Source organism: Melospiza melodia, chromosome 3 (assembly GCF_035770615.1).
Source record: "Melospiza melodia melodia isolate bMelMel2 chromosome 3, bMelMel2.pri, whole genome shotgun sequence".
In the NCBI taxonomy this organism is placed as follows: Eukaryota; Metazoa; Chordata; class Aves; order Passeriformes; family Passerellidae; genus Melospiza; species Melospiza melodia.
In genome coordinates, this window is record NC_086196.1 from 21,529,876 (window position 1) to 21,551,779 (window position 21,904).

A 21,904-nucleotide genomic window follows, 5' to 3' on the forward strand; every position below is an offset into this window, starting at 1 on the left:
CAATGCTCATCTGTGAACTGTGACATTCCCACGTATTTTTGAGAGGGAGACACAATTGGATAGCCACCTATCAGAATAAAGTAAATTTAGGAAGAGGACATCAGGTCGTATTTTTGTGGTGGTGGGTAAGTTTTTGTTCATGTCTCATAGAAGGAATTGCTGGCAATGATTTTTTTCCCCACCAAGTTCCAGCTGAAGATTTACCAATTATGAATCACTGCCCACAGGGCAAGTGCTTCTGACTCAGTGCCCATTTGGGGCCAAGGATCAGACACTGTGTGTATGGTACATACTTGCAATGCTTTGTTAATCCTCATACTTAAGCCTGCTACTATGTCTGCAAAAAACTAATTGCTCCACACACAGAATTTTTGCAGGTTTGATCCAAGAAATTCAATACAGCCAGAAGGTGTGTGATTGGCAGTATCATACAACTTAAATTGCAAATATGTAAAAAAAGACCCTCCTTCAGAGTAATTTGGTTTGTCTGAAGTAGAATAAGCAAGTGAGCTTTACTTTTGGTACAATTAAGTTTACTCAGAGGAGCACAGCAGTGCATTCACACACTTATCCATCTGTTGCACAAGGTCCATGAGAGTTGCTCACTGGCAGCTTGAGGCTTGTTTGGCAATAAAGACTCATTTGTTCATCAAGGAATTCTGTTCATGCCTGAAATTTCCACAAACCTGCAGCAATCAAATAATCTTCCCTCTCACTCAAATTCAGTCAAATATCCAGGCACTGCCAAATGTTAAAACACTGTCCTCAATGAAACCTCCCTCGCCTCTGCAGATCACAATGCACGAGAGCACAAGGTTAAAAGACAGAAATTCTGAAAGGTTGTGGAAGTTTTTTTCCCAGGTTAATCTATTTTATCAGTGCATAATAATACCCAACAATTAATTTAAAATGAAGGAATCAAATAGGAAGAAGCATTATTTCCTTGTTATTGAACTTAAGGCTGCATTAAACCAATGTGTAATTCTGATCAGTGGGCAGTTTTAATTACAAGTGCAGCTGCAGTGATTGCAATTAAGCCTTTATCCCTCTGCTGCCTAAGGACAGCCAGAAAACCCTTAGTGAAAAACAGAACTACGTGATGGTGCTATGAATGCAAGAGATGCTTGAACGATATGTCAGGCAAACTATTTTCTGAATGCACCCTTTAACAAAGGAAGCAGTAGACATCAACATGAAGACTTAATTTTGCCAGAGTTAATTTGAAGATTTTTGAAGACTCAATTTTTAAACTTTCTTTCTTTAACAAAAAACAATCATTTTCTTTCTTATGCACAGAAGTTATCACCAGAGTTGTCTGCCTATGATATGCACTTGGAACTTCTAGCACATCTTTCTGTACTGTAGATATATACCTTTGCCAAATGTACTCTTTAAGCTTGTTTCAAAGCATCATATTCCCCCATTACTGCCTGCAGCAAGCAGAGTAGTTCTGTCTTGCTTCTGCACACAATTGTCTCTTGAGTGGCTGACAAAATATTGCCAAACATACATAAAATTCTGGCAGTCACAAATCATAAAGACAACAGTCATTCATCACCTAAGAGTCTGCAAATGAAAACATCACCTTCCAACCAAAGCAACCCAGCCATTCTGGAAACCTATAAATGCAGAAAAATGTAAGAAATATCCATGTCACATATTTCTCTCATGATATACTGTTTTGAATCACATTAGCAGATAGCATATCCTATAGAACAGCTTTACAAAGCTAAACATGGAAAATGGATCAAAACAGTGTAAGTCATGGTAAATGCTCAGAGCAGTGACTTGAACTGCCAAACACCTGGTCCTTTTTCCACAGCAGCAGTAGATAATCACACCCACACTGTGTCAACATGAACCAATTCTATTGAAAGCTTATTTATTCCCTTAGGAGAATGTTCCTGTATTTGTGTTTGAAATGCACAGAACATTCATGTGGTCACCTTTCCAGACTACAAAACACTTACTTGGTCATGCCACCAACAAACAGAGAACCTGAAAAACCTCCCAGTCATCATCCACATGTCTTTATGTTTCAAAGACAAATAGCAGTAAACAATCATCAGCTTCTTACATTTGAAATTGAGGTGCTGAATTTCCTCCTGTATTTGTGAGTGATACCCAAAGCCACCCTTGCTCTCATGGATACATAGACAAAACAGGTATGAACTCTGTTACCTGTTGTCTGTGGAAGTGGAAGGGACCATGGGGAATGTTAAAATAGTTTCATCCCATAGATTTTTTTTCATATGATGGCAGAGGATCAGCAAGGAGCTACACATCCCATGTTTTGCTACCATGTGGTCCTCAAAACACTTACAAGTTTTGTTTTTTAATATTAGCAAGTAGCACTAGTTGAATCACCCGGTGATGGGCAAGAAACCTTTGTACTGCCAAACCAGTCCAGATTAAATAAATCTCTGAAAAATACCAGAGTATTATATTTACCCAAGTAAAAACAGAGTCCAGCAATGACAGAAAATGTTTTTAAGGAATCACAACTCCTTATAATAACACTAACTAGAAATTACATTAGTTTACTGATTATACTTCTTAATGCTTGTAGTAGTTCTGAATGCTTCAGGTTCTCACTTTTAAAAGTTTTACTCAAGAACAGATACACTGCAATCAGTCAGCAGTAAGGTGGACTCCAGCAGTAAAAGCTGGTCAAAACAGTTTTTAAAAATTCTCAACTGGTATAAGGTGCAGAACCCCTCAGCAACACAAGCTATCAAACCCCCCTATCTTATCTCCCTTCTGCTTTTTACACTGCTTTCTCCTTTACAAACTTCACTCAAATCAATTATCTCGAGCTTAAAGTCCATAAAGATCAAGCTTCAAATGAAAAATAGGCTTAAGCAGGAACACTCTGAGGTTTATTGTGCTTTTCTAGCACATCCAGAAACACTAAAGTTCACCTGAGAGAGGAAGACAATTTCCTCCCGATTTTTCACAGTATCTGCATACAAGAAAGGCTGAAAGAGTTGGGAAAAAGCTCAGGGATATCTCATCGGTCAGGGTGTGGAAAAGACCAAGCAGTGCCCAATGAAAACACAAGAGGCAGTGGGACAAAATGAAAACAAACAAATGCCACTTAAACATATATAAACACACTGTCATCTGATGACAGCTTTCCGACATACTCAGGAAACCTTCCAGATGGTGTTTTTTGAAGGTTCTGACCTATTTTCAGGGGCAACTGACTGATTAAAATCAACAGAGCTACAAAAAAAGTATTGACTGGATATATTTGGAGGAAGATGGCTCTGTGGGAGGGGTCTGCTCAGCTCTTGCTTTTTAATAAGATGACAACCTCACTAATGAAACAGGAGTGAAACAACTGGTTAGACATTAGGAAGAAATTCTTCATAAAAGGGTGAAAAGAGTGCTCATATATTGGAATGGCCAGCCCAGGGAGATGTTTTAGGGAAGACTGAATGTGGCACTTAGTGGTCTGGATGGTGTTTGGTCATAGGTTGGATTCCATGATCTCAGAAGTCTTTCCCAAACTGGCTGATTCTGTGATAAAACACCAAACCCATCAAAGCCAGGCAGCAGCAGCTACAGACTAGGTTATTCCCCACAGCACAAAGTGTCCTCCTACCTAACAGCTCCCACTGTCAGCCAAGTCAGCAACACCGCCTGCACCAGGCACTCAGCCACTGCTGGCACAGCTGGGCTCCCCACTTGGCCAAACCTTACACAAGCAGCTCTTCAGCGCCAAGACAGAGGCCAAGTCTCCCAAAAAGCATGGCCACATTATACCCATCTTCTCTGATTTTAAACAAAGAACGCCTTCAGCTACTCAGACACTTTCTGAAGTTGCCTGTAAGAGGTAACTAAGTCCCTCTGGTAGCCCTGAAATAAAAATTAAAACACAGATCAAGGAAGAGTGGAAAACATATCAAAATTCTAGCATGCCTGTGTCTTCAATAGAAATAGGCACTCATCCAGCAAAGAGCACAATGTTACATTCTTGGTACTTTGTTTAGGGTATTACAATGTTGTCAGAACCCAGTGACTTTTCTGTTGTAGACAAAAAAGACCAGATTTAAAATAAAGTCCATTAAAAACACACTTTATTAGCTTATACATTTTTTAAAAAGATGGGAGAGGGATTCATCAGATAACTGAAATCCTTGTATATAATGGGAAGACTTGCTGAAATTTGCTGCAGGCCTGGAGGGACAGAGTCCAATTGTGAAGCAGCAAGAATTGCTGCGGTGCTCCATAAAGGTCTCTTCAGGCAGGTTTCAGGCCAATTCAAAGTCATTTATTGGAACAACAACCCTGGAAAGTCGTGTGACCTCCAGAAGTACCTTGCCAGCAGAACTGCAGTTATGTTAGAAACTGAGCTTTTGCTTTTCCAGTTTATCACAACAGACAGTTGCTAGATGAATAAAACAAACTTCATTAGTACTGTTATTTCCACTTGTACATTTATCACATAAAACCAGCCAAGTTTAGTCTCCTATAAAACAAAGCTTAACAATTTTGTTAATATGTATGAATAGAGTTACAAAGATATTTTATTTTATCTTGTCACAGACCAAGTTTGGACTAAAGACAAAAGAACCGCAGTGGACACAATCTTACCCTTTTCACTACCATACTCTTCTTCACAACTCTTTCAAAATCAGGTGCTGAACTTAAGGAGAATGATCTTTCCAACTGCTTTCCCACAAAAATGCTTCTACCATTTATGAGTTGTAGGAATTCCAGCTGGTTTAATCCTAATATAATAGTATATGTTCAGCCACTTAAGACAGACCTTAACATTGAAAAAGCAGCTCAGGTGTTTAAACACTGAACAATGAAAACACTTCCGTAAGTGTTAAACATAAGACGTGGTTATAAGAATGTTTTCCTTCCACTTCAATACCATATAATTTCCTGTCACCCTGACCTGAGTCACTGATGACAACCCAGATGCTTAAATAGAAAGGCCTGACAGACTTCCCACTACCCTTAAAATTCTAGCTCCTGACCTCAAACTGTGAGTTTTGTCTACAGAGCTCCCCTGTAAAGACACATGCACAAGGTGAGCACCAGGGTTTGGGAACCAAAGACAAATCCCTCCTGGCCAAGAGCTCCCACTGCTCTGCAGCCAGGCTCCCTCCAGGCTCTGCGTCTGCTTCACACTCCTGATTACAAATGACCAGAATGACCAGTTCCCCAAAGATCCAAGTATTCCTTTGGGGTACAGATGTAGGTTTGCTCTCCCTCAATCAGAGAGGAGTGCCTCACATGTCTCACTATCAGGGAAACCACTCTGAGCACTGGTCTTGTGCACAAGTCCTTGCCTTCCCTCCACACCCCAATAACCATCCAACTGAGAAACACCTGAGGGACTGAACCTTGAACAGATGGAAACATTCAGTATTTCCTACTTCCCTTCTCATGGTGCCCAATAAAGCTACATCACCAACAGAGTGGGGAAACCCACGGAGCTGTATTTCCAAGGCAGCTTAACCCAAGGATGTTGTGATCCCCTGCTTTCTTCTATGTGCATTCAGTGGTCCCTTCCCCTGCTCTCTGCTTAAATTAGTAGTTATTTATAATACTGGGGAATCAGATAAAGAAAGCAGTTCAAGAGAAAACTTGTAGTGACAACTTTCTGCAAGTTTATCTCCTTAAGACATCTCACTGCAGGGTCAGACATAGGACTGCTCCAAACCCACTTTAGATCAACCTCTACATCCCTGTTACATCCCAGATCAGGAGCACCCTGCTCAGTGAAGCTCCAAACCACCCTCATTTGTGGTGGTTCGGTTCAGTGCGGAACAGTCTCACAAAGTAATCTGGAATTTTCACTGAAACTAAACCCAGGAACACACTTGATGCACATTAATCTTTAACAGGCATTGTGTCCATGGGACAAGATTAAAACTACAATGATATAAAAATGTCCAAAACTTGAAATCTGAGTGTGGTCCCTCACACGAGCAACTTCCCCCTACAGATCCACTCAAGTTGCCCCTCCACAACTTGCTGCTTTGCTCAAAGCCAATATCTGCCATGAAATCACATCCCAACATAACACATCATTGATATAAGGCCACTGGATTCTTGTCAACTCTGATGGTAAGGATGCAGTTCCATGCTATTATGAAACTGAACAAGTGTAATTAGCTAATGGAGACCATGCAGTCCACACATATTTAACTGTACAGTCACCAGTTTTGAGCCACACCACACAGAAGAGCAGACATTTCACTGAGGTGAGCCATGCAGAGCCATCACACATTCCACGTGGAGGACTTACAAACTTGCATCACAAGGGCTACAGCAAGCGTTGAGCAGCACCAATGACATGCTTTACCTGCACAGGAGCTCAGAAGGAGGTCGGGTGTCTCCTGTACAGCCCCCGGAGTGGCAGTGACACATGGCAGTGACACATGGCAGAGCCATTTCTACCTGTGCCTCCTCCCCAGGGAGCCACACCAGTTGTGCCAGCTCCAGTCCAGATAAACAGCTTTATACCAAAGCAGTCACACCTCCTCCTGCTCCTGAAGCTTTGATCCCATGTGCCAGCCAAGCAAACTCTGCTGCCACAAGGAAGGGATGTGGCAGAGGAGGTTCTTTGCAGTTTAAGACAATGCTGACCTCATTTATTCAAATATTGATTTATGGCCTTATTTTAAGCAAAATGCCCAGAGCCATGAGAACTCTTTCATTAGTTTAAAATAATACAACACAATGCCAATAAAAAGAAATATTTTCATGCCATTTTATGTACATTTTCTTTAAAGCACACACAATTAATTCCCAAACAGCTGTAAGCTAATTATTCCAGTCATGGATTATTTCAAAGACAGAGAACCTAAATCTGTACAATTTATTAGTTCAGGTTGCTGGGCAAACAAACCATCCTTTCAAGCAGGATGCCTCCAATACATACAAACACACAGCATTGGACCCAAGCTGATTCTACATAAAACCAGCTCAGCTCTGTCCCCCCAGTCTCTGGAAGCACCACAAACACCCTGCTGTCACCCAGTGGGGACTCAGTTTGGATACAACAGGATTTGCTCTGTTTAAATTAAGTTCATGTTGAAGTGAGTATGAGCCTTCACTCTCTTCCACACACCCCATGTCAGAAGGCTCAGCAGTTCAAAACAGCATTAGATGAGTGAGGGCAGTCAGACACTGCTGCACTCAGGCTAAATTCTCAACAAATCCCTTTCTGCTTCCTCAGCACATGGGCTGACCAGCCAGAACTGCTGGATATGTGATAGTTTACAAGACCTGTTAAAAACTTTGTAAGTAGTCTCTAGTGCTTACACTGAGGATATTTTAAACTGCTATAAAGATAGCTTTTAGGAAAAAAAAATAATTAAGCGAGAATAAACACACACCCCAGAGAAAACCAGCAACAATAAGCAAACCAAAAAATGGCAACACAGCAACTTTGAAACTCACTATCTCCTATCTCATGTGAGTCTTTGCTTCCCCACACTTGAGCACCAACAGCCCTGCCACTGTCAGCTTCCCACGTTAAGTCCTTTGAACTTAAAGGGAAAAAAACCACCATTGCAAGAGAGGAAGGAACAAGCTGGCACAAAGGCACTTCTGCTATTTTCCTGTTTGGTCTCACCACATTTTCTCCTTTCTAGTGATAACTACCTTATTGCATCCTTTCAGTATATACTTTTTCCCAAGGTCTGTACTGACAGGACTAGAGGCACTCATTTTAAACTGACAGAGGGGAAATTCAGATTAGACCTCAGGAAGGAACCCCTGCTGCTGAGGGTGGTGAGACAGCACCAGGAGCTGGCTGGGGATTGTACTGTCTGAGAGTTTGTGATTTGGATGTCAGTGGCATTGCAGTGAGAAGGTACTTTTGGGAGAAGTGTTTAGTGGCTGAGACTAATTTCAGTTGGGCCAACTTTTGCAGAATTTCCTGTCAGCTGTAAAGGTAAAATCAAAAGTGTAAGTAAGAAACTTCAGTGAGGTATATGAGAGATCTCATGGATTATAAGAAATCTGACAAAGTTACAGGATGTCTCTGAAAAGAACATGCTAATGGCAGGGATTTGTTAATTTATTTGTATGTTTTATAACAAAAAAATCATAAAATACATTTGTGCCTGAATCACAGGATAGCTTGGATGACCTTTAAAGAACATCCATGGGCAGGGACACCTGCCGCCAGACCTGGTTGCTGCAAGCCCCATCCAGCCTGGCCTTGCTCACTTCCAGGGATGAAACATCTGCAGCTTCTCTGAGCAGTCTGTGCCAGTGTCTCAAGTCTGTGACAAGGCAACTTTATTCAAAGTTTGTTTTTCCTTTTCTTTCTGTCCACCCTGCAGTATCTGCTAATTTTCCTTACTTATTTTCTAACTTGCTCTGTGCTGCATTACCCAGTTCTAGCTTTCTGCTTAAAGCAACAATTCCTCTACATCCATAGCTTGCCTAAAAAAAGGAAAATAAAAACAAAAATAGCAGTCTACCCTTGAGACAGTCTAAAGCCAGGAGACTTGGACTGTCAGCACAGAACTCGTCCATCTGGAAGCCGCCCTGGATCCGCCTGGCATTTTTAGATTGGGTAAGGCACTGGTGCATTCTCCAAGATATGACTCACCATGCATTTTTAATAAAAAGTTTGTGTTGAATTTTACAGCTCAGTAAGAATGCCTGGAATAATTAGGAAAATGAACAGTTGAAAACAGTTTAAAATGTACGCTTTTCCTCTCACATTATTTTAACTAATGAGAAACTCATTGCATTCTAACAGCAACCACCTCAAACATCAGTTTCTTGTGCCGGCTCGGGTGCAATTAGCAAGAGACTTTGGGAAGGAAACTAAACAGTATAGCAGAAACCCTGCCCAGCAGCCTGCTCTGAAAGACACAAACCACATACGCCTCATTTTCCCACTCCAGGCTCCTGTAATCTTCTGGAGTGCAGTATAGTGCTTAACACTGTATAAGATAAAACACAACTGGAAATTGAACGTTTGTCAATTTTCACTTACCTAAAGCAAATTGTCTTCACACATACCCTCATAATTTTACAACTGTGTGCTGTAGATAAGTCACCATTGACAACCACATGGGAAGAAAACTGTTTTAGGGATACCTCACTCCAGATTTATCAACTCTACAGGTACCCCATCAAGTCTCCTCCAACATTATCAGAAATACTTGTCTTAAACTCAGTCATAAATTTAATAAATGTTACAATTGTGGATTTAATTTAACCCCCACTTCTATGAGCAGCATTGCTGGGCCCTTCCCTTTACAGCACAAGACATGAAACAGGAAGTATTAGAATAAAACCTCAACTACCTCCAAGTATTTAATACTTTATAAGGATAGAGGAGGTCAAAACATTTTGCCTGGGAAGTGACATGAAGCAGAATGTGATGGTTTGTGCTGCAAGTTATTTCCTTCAGTCAGAGCAAGAAACCAGCCCAGAAATGAGAGGTGACACCTGCAGGAAAGGCAGCAAATATCTCCACGAGCGGAAGTGAAAAAATGCTACTAATTCACATTGCAGAGAAAACCAGGGATCTTTGAGGGCACAGGGGAACTCATTTAAAAAAAACCACACCACATTTTCTGAAGCCATGACTCAGACATTGTTCCATATATAGATTTATGCCTCTTCCTCTGTTCCTTCCTTAAGTTAATTTTGTAACATCTATTTGGCAAAACATTCAAGGTGAGTCACAAAACACCAAATTACAAGTTCTGCTAAAACAAAGCCATGCCAAAAAGCACTGAAGAACAAAAGAATCATATCTCATCTATATTTTGTTCAAATCCAAAGCACCAAATAAGCAGTGAAAGTACCTTAAGGTCAACACCATATTTATTCGTGTTCCCTTAAAGCCTTCACTAGATAATTAGCTCACAAAAATAAGTGTGAAACTTGCTTATCTGAGAACTCTTTGAACAAAGTCATTCCCCTGAAAAATTAAAAAATTGTATTTGAAGTTTCCTTTCTTCTGTCAGGACTCCACACTACTATAAAAGCTTGAGCTTCTGCTGCAGACTTTTTTTTTCCAGGAGTCTCCTAGCCAAAAAGGACATCATGATCATAGCCCCAGGTTATGAATTCAAGAGTTATGAAAACAAGAAAATCTCTGAAAGCCTTTTGGGTTTAAATGAAAACTCCTTTTATGCTCTGAAGAAATGCAGAAATGCTTTAACCGACAGCCTACAATTTGGCACATCTCTAATTCTGAATGACAATTAGTACTTGTGCAAACATGGCAAGAATCTGACTTTGAAATAAATTTACAGGAACTTAAAAGCATAATTTGGAGCATGCACAAAGTGTTCCCTTCATCTGTAAAAACAGACATGATGCAAGAGTCTGAATGGTCCCAGATTGGAATTTTGCAAAAACCACAAAATATGCTTAGCATTACAACAGGAACAAGTGTTTGTATCTGACTCAATGCTGTCAGGGCATACTAATTGTGACATAAAGTTCATTTACTTTTTATTGTGGACATTTTAGTCAAGACAATAAAATGAATATCTGACAGAAAAGCAGAAAGAAATCTCTATGAAATGGATTTCACAAAAGCCAGTCAAAACAGCAAACGCTCAAGGGCACCCTACAATCTCAATCAGACAGTTTTAAAGGAGGCAAAATTGTTTCATTAGGTCAATTATGTTCCAAAAGTTCAGAGAGCAAATCCTTCAAACATCTATTTCCACATGTATTTAGAAGGATTTAAGTAATTCTTATTAAGATCATTATTTCATTCTGCAATGCTTCCAATCACGGGAAAATAGGGATTGAAAAGACCTCTGGAGTTTACTTATTCCAAACTGGTCAGAACAAGGTTAATCCCAAAGTCAAATGAGGTTGGTTCAAGGCTTTGTCCAGCTATATTTTAGAAGCCTTGAAAAGATGGAGATAACACAGCTACCACAAGCACCTTTTCTGATACTGAATTCTCATAATAATTTTTCTACATTATATTCAGTGGGAATTACCTCTGTCCTAACTTGCAGGTGTTGGTTCATAATTTTTCACCGTGCCTCCAAGGAGAGTAGGTTGTTCTCTCCAGGCTGCACCTACTCCTTGCACACCACATGCATCAGCCTCCCAACCACCCTCAACTCTCCAGTTCAGTGGCATTCCCTCTGCATGTGAGGGGAGGGAGGAGTAAAACTGCACACAGTATTTTAGAGCCTGCCTATGAGTGCCAGGGAGTCGGGAACAACCACTTCCCTGGACCTGCTGGCTACCGTCCTGCCCGTGCCCCCTGGCAGAGAGTAAGGTAGCTCATTACTACTGCAGCACACCAATCATCCTCCACCCCATTCACTGGGGAGTTTTTTTAGGTACCTGGTCATAATCTTGAGCATTTGAAGAAATCAGTGTTATGTGAGCATCCCTACCTGCCCATCCTCCTGCTTCACTCCCAACAGTTCTTCCCCTGTACACCCATTTGGCTGAAACGTGCCAGAAGAGCAGCATCTCTAAAAGTAAGAGCTGTGTATTTTTTATTTTTAGGTTTTTTTGTAGAGTCAGCACTGAAGCACTCAAATGTCAGTCCTTCCAAAAAAAAGACTTCAGGACTGCCCCAACACTTACCCGTCTAACCTGATGGCTGGCTAATCACCAAATATGCAGCTTGGAAGCAACTACAGCATGTGCTGTGTCTCACAGAGTTCATTGATAGTAACACCACCATTGGTATTTGAAGAATTTGAGAAGGGATCAGAGGCCTTGCAGGAGTTCATGAAAAGCAGTCTGGGATAGCAGAAAAGCAAGGGATAGCAGTTGCTGCCATCAGGAGACAAAGCACCTGAGGCAAGTTCACAGAAAGCCAACCCTCACCTCCACTGTTCTCAATACAGTCACTTGAAGGAGTAGTTTGGATTTCAGAAACACAAAGGAAATACTCTTGGTTGTTCCCACATATTCACAAGTACAGGCATAATCCTGGGAACCCAACTACATACACCAAAAAAAAAAAAAAAAGTGAAATCAAGAGAGAAGAGTCAACAATATAACCTTAGCTTTTTCAAACACCAAGGTTCAGGATTTACCACTTCAGTCACTGCTCAGAACTGAAAAACCAGGATACAGCAGTGAACAGCAGGATCCAGCAGCTCTGTGTTGATGGGAAATCAGTCCAGTCTCCTTGCTGCATGGAGACGGTAGGCTGTGCCTCATTGTACTGACAGCATGTCTCCTGTTTCATAAACAGCTTTATTTCATCGGCTGTTCATCCAGCCTGAGGCTTTCTGTTACTGGTTATCTACCAGGGCAGGTTTTCTCCTACAACCTACACATTAGAAGCTATTTACTTTACAATCCATACACGTACCTTATAGTTGTCTCTCAGTAAGGATGAAGTGCTAAGACTGAACAGCAAACTGTTCCCACAGAATAAGCATCTAGTAAGGTGATGAGCACATGAAAACAAGAGGAAGCAATTTTATATACACTCTTAATTGTGCTTTTGCTTGACAACACCACACAGTTCAATTTTTATATATTCATTTCTATAGCATACAATGATTTAAAAAATGCCTTCAAGCTCTCCTCAAGCTGTAAAGGGTCTCAACTGAGATAGTCTCCAATTCCCCTACTTCCTGACCCCACATCCTTATTCAGATACTGGTAGGCTGTAAAAGCAGACCCTGTTACACTTAGGCTTCTGATAATGTGAATGTGTCAATGTAGTGGTTTTTAGTATAATCTTCCCCTTCACAGACACTCTCCTTCCCTGTGCTGAAGGATGAGATGTATTTTCAGTAACCTGCAGGTCAGGCAAAGGAAGCCCTGTATTTGATTTTCAAGAGCAAAACAGCACAGTTCATGATAATTTATCCTTAATTAAAAGGCTACATTCTGCTGTTTGCACTTCTCAAGAAAATCTGCTGCCTCTTTATCTACCATACCCAGGAGAGCATGGGATTAACATACTTGCTTTTATCTTCATGGCTTCAAAAGCCTTGCTCACCTCAGCACTTCCACTGCCCCACTTCCAGCACAGAATCTCATTCCACCTGGCTTCTGAACAGCACAAACTCAGCTGAACACAGCAAGAAGTGTTGCATGGGACATTGAGCTTTCAAACAAATAGCCCACGGCTCACCCTGCAGACACTCATGCAGCTTGTAAATCCTGCTAATTTTGTCAAGTCCCGTACCAAAATCTCTTAACAAAAGAATATTCTTCACTGAACCTCTTTGGAAAGGGAAACAGACAGGCTCTGCTTTTCTGGAACGATGGCTTTAGTCACTTACAGAGACCAGAGTTTGACAGTGACTCCAATCTGAGGCTAAAGCCATGACCCTGCATGGTCTCTCCCTACTCATTTCACCACCTCTTCCCCTGCGCTGGTCTCACAGTTGTGCTGCTCCAGGGTGTGTCAGTCTAGCTTGCTGCCAAATCAGCCGGCTGGTTTTCTTCCAGCTGGATTCAGCCTTAGCCAGTGTCTTGGACTAGATCATTGTATGGACACATGATCACTAAACCTGCCAAAATGGGTGATTAAAGAACACACTGATATCTGCATTATCCAGGGATTGCCCATACCAACAAATGATGGATCTAGCATTCCCCTGGCAATTTGTTCTAGCAATTAATAACTTCCCTGACAGAAACATTTAGATGTTGAAATGAGTGCAAATAGCAATGTGATTTACCTCAAGTTTTAGGCAGGCTTATTCTGCTTAATCTTGCATTTACTGGTTTATGATAGTGCTAAAAAAGCCAAACTACATAAAAGCATTTAAGTGATGGGAACATTGCAAGTCCAGCCCAACTGCAAAAAATCAGGATAGAGAAGAACAGATGCATAGCATACTTTTACATATTGTGCTCAGTCCTCTTCTCTATTGAGAACATTATTGAGAACAACCAAAACCAACACCTACAGAAATACAAAAGGCACCTCAGTAACAGGTTTTAGTTGTTTAGAATCTATTTTCTCTTTAAAGGTATTATTAAATCAATAAAAAAATTGCAAATTAGAGGTACAGTTTAAAAGGAACATTTAGCTGGCTTAAAATGGATTGGGAGGGATTAAAAAAACCCTTGAAAGATTCAGAAAAAGAATGCTGTGAAATAACCAGTTTGGGGGATCATCAACACTTAGGGAGAACAATTAACATAGACACACCAAAGAAACTTACGAAATTATAGCATGGATCTAGTGCAAAGTAACTGCAGGTTAAAACAGAAACAGAGAAACACTCTACATTCCCTGACTCCTGAAATTCAGTCCCATCCACTCTCTTGCCCAGGAGGTAAGGACTGCATCCAGCTTGCTGCCATGATGGCCAAGCTGGCACAGGAGTTTGTCCCCACCAGGCAGCTCAGCTCCCAGCAGGGCTCACGGCCACTGGAGCCAGCCACAGGCACTGCACAGCCCCAGCAGCAGCCTGGAGTTATCTCTGAAGCACAGCCTGGAACTGCACCCACGGTGTGACAAGGGAGATTATATGCAAAGCAGCCTTCAAACAAATCTGTTCATAGCTCAAGGTACAAGTTCAGAGTTAAGTGATGAGATTCTTCCCCGCTTCACAAAACTAGCGGTTTTATTTCTTCAAGCAAAGAGGGAGACCCTTCTCCCTGAGTGCCAAAGGTGCATTGAGAAGAAACAACTTGAAATATTCTGACAAGAATGTTTTCTTTCATATTTTTCCTGAAAAATGAAGAAACAGCGCAACTTGGGGAAATAAAAACACACTAAGAGGAATGAAGGTATATTGGTATGTTACAAAGCCACAATTGAACTGAAGAGCCAAAACTGGAAGATAAAAAACTTCTGTTGTGTCCAAACTGACAACTGCTGTAAGTGTGCTGCAGCTGGTGTCAGTGTCAGTAGCATCCTCATCCTCCTCCTGCAGCCATGAGCTCAGTCTCAGTTTTTGGACAGCCAGCCTTGCTGAAAGCTGATTCAGGAAGACAGGGAAGTTTCAGATTATTTCGTTCATACAAGCAAGGGAAGAGAACAATGCTTATTAGTCAGAGGTAAGCAAAGGCTCAGACTTCAGTGCCAGCTTAAAAAGATCGAACTATATCCACAATCAAAAACATTTGACAAAGGCCAACCACTCAGTAACTTTATCAAGGAGGCAGAAACTGATGACTTAAAAGTCTTCTTTAAATAGTAAGCCAGGCAAGTTTCCAGGAACTCTAGCAAAACTGCTTTATTTAAAATTAAAGCAAAAATCATTAATAACTGCCATCCACAAAAACCTATTCACAGCTGCTGCAGAAGCAAAAATAATGAGATTGCCCAGCACTGCTTAATTCCAAAACCATTTGCCTCTAATGACAAAATGTACCATGTTTACAGGGATTTATTTACTGTTAAGAAACAGTGCAGTCTTAAGTCATTTAAATAATTTAATGCAACACTTCATCTAGCTAAAACTAGAAAGCAATAACATTCACTTTGAATTTCTTCAACAAATGTCAAATTTAAACTCAATTTGCAATCACAAAGTTCTTCAGCACTAAGTGGAAAGCAACTGCAGCCCTCATCTGTAACACCACAGCTCAGCACTGCATAAACTGCTGAAATTACAAGAAAATGCTTCATTTTTACATTATTCAAAATATTATATTCTAATTTATTCTGCTGAAAGCAGTCCTGGCCTAATACAGATTTCACAGAAAGTTCTGAGTTGGAAGGGACCCACAAGGATCATTGAGTCCAACTCTTAAATAAATGGCCCATACAGGGACTAAACTCATAACCTTGCTGTTTTTAGCACCAGGCTCTGATGAGCTGAGCCAATCTCAGAGTCATGAGCATATTATAGGCAATAAATATTCCTTTAAGAAAAGTGAACTTAATATTCTAAATTACCTCATATTATACTCTCTACAGGGTACATCACCCCAAAGTGGAAAGATTTAACTAATTTAGCAGACAGACACATCCTGCAGTTCTTCCTTCAGCCTGATTTAGGACTCTGGCAGTGGCAAGACTTACATTTTTGTTCAAAAATATCTACAGTGCATCCTTTTCTTTGTTCAAGATTCCTGAAAAAGAAACATTTCATACTGACTGTATATGAAGAAAGTCAATTCTGCATGGAAGTAGTGAAGTAAAACACAATCCCACCCAAAAACTCTTCCTGACATTAGTCAGAGAAAGTAAATAGCCATGCTGGTGAAATGAAGTCTGAAGTTTATGCTGGGAAACAGGGAATAATTTAGGGTGAAAGGACACTTATTAACATAACAAGAGTTCACATCAGAAAAGAGGCAAATGGAAAAGCAGTTTTAGTGCTTCAGTCCTGCTGTCACCAGTGCACCAGGACAGCCACGGGTGATGCTCAAGCAGAGTTGTGCTCCCACCACCACAGCACTGGGGAAATCTGTGTCTCACCACACTACATCCAAAGTAAGGGACAGCAAAGGCTCAGGCGTCACCTCCACTGAATGCTGGGAACATTTTAGATCATTAGCACATTCACAACATCATTATGGAAAGAAAAAGTAGAATGGAATTTAGCTACCTTACAGAATCACAGAAATTCTAGGTTGGAAGAGACCTTTAAGATCATCAAGTCCAACCCATGTTCTAACACCTCAACTAGATCATGGCACCAAGTGCCACATCCAGTCTTTTTTTAAACTCTTCGAGGGATGGTGACTCTACCACCTCCCTTGGTAGATGATTCCAGTATTACAGGATGCAGTTGAAAAAATGACAAACAAATACCCACTTTAAAAGGAGCAGAAGAAAAAAGTTTAACCCCTGCCAAGGCCCAGAACACATTTTAAGTGCCCAGACAACAATCACAGCTGACAGAAATTGCTACACCGCAGACCCACGAGCAACAAATTTCACCTGATTGACTCACCACTTCTGTCAAGATGATTTGAGACACTTGAAGCTTTTTCATTGCTGCTCTTTCCTAACAAATCATTTTTATCAAGCCAGGTTAAGGGACTAGCAGACCAGCAGTCACATGTGACAGCATCTCGAGGAGGTAAAATGAATGGGGAGAGCGGAGCTGTGGCAGCCGGAGCAGGACAGAGCAGCCACCTCACTTAGCCCCAGGCAGCACAGCGTGCCCGACCACACATTTCCTGTGTTTATGCAACAAAAACCCACTAAGGGAAAAAAAAAAACCCAGCACAGGCAGACAATGGAGAAAGCCCGTGAAGGTGAGGGTAATTCGAGGGCAAGGTCCTACCTAGCTGAAACTAAAGCTCTCAAGAACTGTATGGAAAACAAATCAAGACAGTAAATACAGTTCCACCCCTGCACAAAGTTAACTCCTGAAAAACATGAAAAACTCTTTTCAACAAGATGAAAAAATGGTCAGTACTAAAATAACTATCCAGTAAAGGTGACCAGCACCTGGAATGACTGGCACATGATAAAAGTACATGTAGAGAGACTCATCAGTATGAAGCCACCAAACAATCACCCACCATTTCTCAAAAACACAAAGAAGTCTGGCAGAACAAGGAGCAGTTTCAGAGCAAAAAAACCTCATGCTGAAAGGACATATTTCCCCCACTCATTTCCATATATGCTAAACAGGGATTCCCACTGTCACAGAGAGTGGTTGGCAAAAACCACAAGGCTTTTTTGAGCCCCTCAGGGATGGACAACCACGGTCTTGAACTATGTATAAAAAATGATCTCGTGAAACCACAAACACCTCTGAGAAAGTTCATAAATCACTTACTGCCAGACTAGGGGTTTTTATTAAAAAAAAAAAAAAAAAAGAAACAAAAAAAAAACTTTCCACTACAAACCTGCCTTCCATATCCTTTTCTTCCTTCCTGTCTCCACAGTCAGGACTCTCAGCACAGCAGTTCTTACATTCTTGGGGGAAAAAAACCCAAAAAACAAAAAAGGCAAGAGCTGAGCTGACAGATTCTCTAGCACCTTTTGAAGCAATTTCTGCTCAGTCTTCACCCAAAGTCAGGATCCATCAACTCTTCCCAGTTACTGTAAATTGGTTTCCCAGTAGCATAGGCATCTATCTTCCAGAGTCAGTTTTACATCACCCTCCCTTATGGTTTTGTCTACAATAAAGAAAATGGTAGTACAAAATCACTTTGCTGAGCACCACAGGTACAGCTGGTCAACATCAGGCTCATCAAATACCTTAGTGCAGAAGGGTTTTTTAACAACTTGAACTTCTGATAATCATTTTACTCTACAAAATGCACTCAACTGCACATCCCACCTTACATATTTCCTGGTAAAAACAGCAGCAGTGCAGGACTCTTCATCTATCCTACCCATTTGTTTGGGGGTATATGGAGTATATTTTTGGTTGGGGGACTGTTCTGTGAGGGGGTTTTTGTTTCTTTTTGAATTGAAGAGCAAATCCTGAAGTAATGTTCTAACAGGTTCTTGGAATACTACTGAGGAATACTGAAACTGTCACTGTTTTCACAGCAACATGTCAGAAGTATTAAGTCTGCTTACTAAAACCTCCTAGATTGTTTTTTGTTGCCAACATGAAGCTAGCAAAAGGCGTCACACAAGTTTAATGTTCACTGAACTTACTCTGCAGACCAAATATATTTATACTTATTCTGTTGGCAATGAAGAAGTATGTCTGGTTTCTTAAAGTATCCCAAAATTATAATTTTTTCTGAAGAGAACATGTAGCAAATTCAGATATACTAACCATGGGAACCACAAATCAAAGTCTGCACAAATTTTTGGAAATAAAAAAGATGGGAGGATGCATATAACTAAGAAGATACTGACAGATGTTCAGTGGATTGCAGTTTTCCACTGTGGCACTTTATCAGCTGCTGCTGGAATGTTTCCTTCTTAGCTATAAAGCCATATGACAGTTAGCTGGAAGCTAATCTCTCCAAGTTAATATCAACCCAAAACAGCAAAAGACAATTCAATAAATAAAGTCTTTTCTACCTAGAACATCTGAATACATTTTTTCCCTTTAATCTGTTTACCAAGCTGTTTCTAGAGTCATACACATATGATTACTGTAGTGCAGAAGGTAGAGAATTATAATGACAGGACTCAAGGGTGTCACTGGACATTACCAAAAACTTTATATGGTCTTGTGTGTGTCACCTCTGATCACATCCCCCTCCCCATCCTTCAGACGCCTGAATGACACGTGCTCTTGAAACATTAATTTCCAGCTACCAGAAGAACATGAAAAGAACTTGTTTCCAAGGCATTCTGTACTTCTGCCCTTCTCCCTTCTCCTTTTGGTTCCTCCAGAGTCATACTGGCTGTTCTTACTTCTCCATAAATCTCAAAAATCCTTGAGTTCATCAAAGATATCTCAACACTCCCCTCTAAGCTACCTCTTACATGTAAAATCCCTTCCACAAGCTGACATAACAGACAATCTCTTATCAAAAGCCAACTCTACCATGAGACCAGTAATAAAATAATCAACTAATGACTTCTCGAGATAAATTGGGAGGCAACTACTAATTACAGTGAGTGCAGAGCACACTACAGTTACTTCTTTTTCCACTCTTACTTTTTTGTTTTATTGTACATTCCTCACCCCTTTGGACCACAATAAAGAAATACTTGAAAATCTGAATAAAGGACAACATCTTCAGAGAAAATCTGTTTAAAAGACTCTGAGGTTATTATACACTCTTTTCTAGAGTTTGGTCACCATCCTGCAGGAACTGTTCTGTAACTGCACATACACACAAATTGTTATGGTAATAAATAACCCACACAACAGCAATACTCAGTGTGTGCACTCCCCCAATTCAGTCATATCTAGAACAGTAATAACATGCTCATTATGCTCATGAGAAGAGGATTTCCTTTAGAAAAGGAAACTTAAGGACAAAAATACGTAAAACCATGTCATAGAATAGTCACATACAATCATGAACTGGACTCAGTCGCTATACAGTATTCCTAACTGTACTAATTGGGTATACTAAGGATTTTAATAACCCAAACCTACCATGGGTCAATCCTGAGGTATTTCTCATTTCAGTATTACAGCCTGAGTTCAATATGTTTAATTAGCACACTAAGCCTTTATGCTTTAGGAACTACCATCACAGGCCACTATAATGACCTGGGCAGACATTTCTCACTTGCAAATAAAACAATGCAGCCCAAAAAGAAATTAAGAGCAAGTCTTACCTATTCTGAATAACCACAAAAAGCATCTAAAAGTGAGATGTTTGTCTTCTACCAGAATTTAAAACACTAATTCATTTTCTATTTTCAGATTTCATTTTAAGTGTGCTTTGACCTCATAAGACAACTTCCACTGAGATGAACGCTCTGAAAGCAGATCTTGATAATCAGCAGAACACCAGCCAGGAGGAGCGCTTCTCGCTTCACTAACTGCACGTTTGATCTGTACACCGTGCACTTCTTCATTTCCATGCACAACGGGGAGGCAGAAAGGCTGTCCAAAAGAAGCCAGGTACCCTTCCACGGAAAAAGCTTTACTCCCGTTCTGATGGGGCATGTTCGCACAGAGCAGCACAAGCACAGCGGACACTGAAGCCCAGCGCTGCCACCCGAGTAGAGCGGGGCTGCACAGCACAGCACAGCACAGCAGGATGGAGGTGGGAGAGACACACGAACTGATCCCCGCACCGTTCTGGACCCCGGTGAGGTCCGGAATCTCTATAAAGGGGAAGTCGCTATAAGCAAAGAGGGCTCTCAAGAGCGATGTTTAAGTTCACACGTTGATACTTCCCCATGCCGACGCTTACACTAAAAACCAGACCCATCACAAATGACTGTTCCCAGTGTGAACCTGAACTGGCACATCCTGAACACAGGAACACTCCCAGGGGTTCTACACTCACTCTCTTTAAAAACAGCGAGTGCTTCCGCCTTGGTGCAGAAACGGGCGAAGGCGCAGCTCAAATTGACGCTGAGTGGAAAAAAAAAAAAAAAAAAAAAAGGCGAAAGGGCTGGATTTAGCCATAAAAACTTTTATGCTTCACCAAGCCACTCCCTCCAAGCAGCACCAGGCATTGCTGCACAGCTACCTCGCTCTCCCCACGGAAACGCACGGAACCCCCGGCACCTCCTCCCAGCCCGGGCCCCTCCGCAGCCCCCGGGGCGGGACGGGGCGGCCCCGGCCTCTCCCGGGAGGGAGCGCTCACCGAGCACCTGCCGCACTCGCCGGCCCAGCAGCTCCTCCACCGGTACCGACACCGCTCCCGCCCCGGGCATCTCGGGGGCTGCCCCGGGCTCCGCGGGTCCGCGCCCTCCCCTCACACAAAGGGCGGCGAAGGCGCCCCCGAAGAAGCGGGAAGAGGGGGCCGGTCCCGCCGCCCGCCCCGCCGCGCTCACCCATGCTGCGACCGCCCGCCCAGGCTCGGCGGAGCGGCTCTGGGTCCCGCCGACACGCTCAAGCCTGGCAGTACGGCTCCATCCGTGACGCTACAGGCGTGGAAGGGGCGGCTCCGAGCCCCGGGCGGCCCGGGGCAGAGGCGCCGCTCGCCCGTCCCGTCCCGCCGCTCCCGCCGCCGCAGCCGAGCTCGGGCACCGGCGGCTCCGCCCCGCCCACGGCGGGGGGCGCCAAGTCCCGCGAGAGCCGCGCGCCGCCACCGCCCCCACGCCGTTGCCAGGCGGGGTGACGTCACCCCATCGGCTCCGCCCACGGGAGAACTCGCTCCGCCCCCGGGCCCGCCCCTCAGAGCAGGCCCCGCCCCCGGCACACCCTCATCGTCCCCCTCGTTAGACGGCGCGTTAGACGGCGCGTCAGACGCCTCATCCGCCTCTCCGTGCTCCTCTCATCACCGCCCTCATCAAATCACCCCTCATGACCCCCTCACAGATCCCTCATCACTCCCCAGTCAGCCTCCTTTCTCATAACCCATCTCACCATTCCTCACATCCCCTCATCACCCCCTTCATGCAATCACAGAACAGGACAGGTCAGAAGGGACCGCAGTGATTCTACCTTCCTGCTCAATCAGAATTACCCAGAGCACATGGCACGGGATTGTGTCC

The 21,904-nt window shown here is 42.3% G+C and overlaps 1 protein-coding gene across 2 annotated transcripts in view; it reads right to left on the bottom strand.

The window, feature by feature from the left end:
* CD2AP (CD2 associated protein) overlaps positions 1-21,388 on the bottom strand; it is a 76,519-nt gene extending 55,131 nt beyond the window's left edge. Inside the window, exon 1 of one of the 2 annotated variants that reach the window (XM_063150953.1) lies at positions 21,242-21,388. In XM_063150953.1, the coding sequence (XP_063007023.1) occupies positions 21,242-21,245 (4 nt within the window). In that variant the 5' untranslated portion in view covers positions 21,246-21,388. Of the gene's footprint in view, positions 1-20,748; positions 20,797-21,241 lie in introns of those variants that run through there. The other variant, XM_063150954.1, reaches the window with a different exon arrangement.
* Between the last annotated feature and the right edge of the window lie 516 nt (positions 21,389-21,904).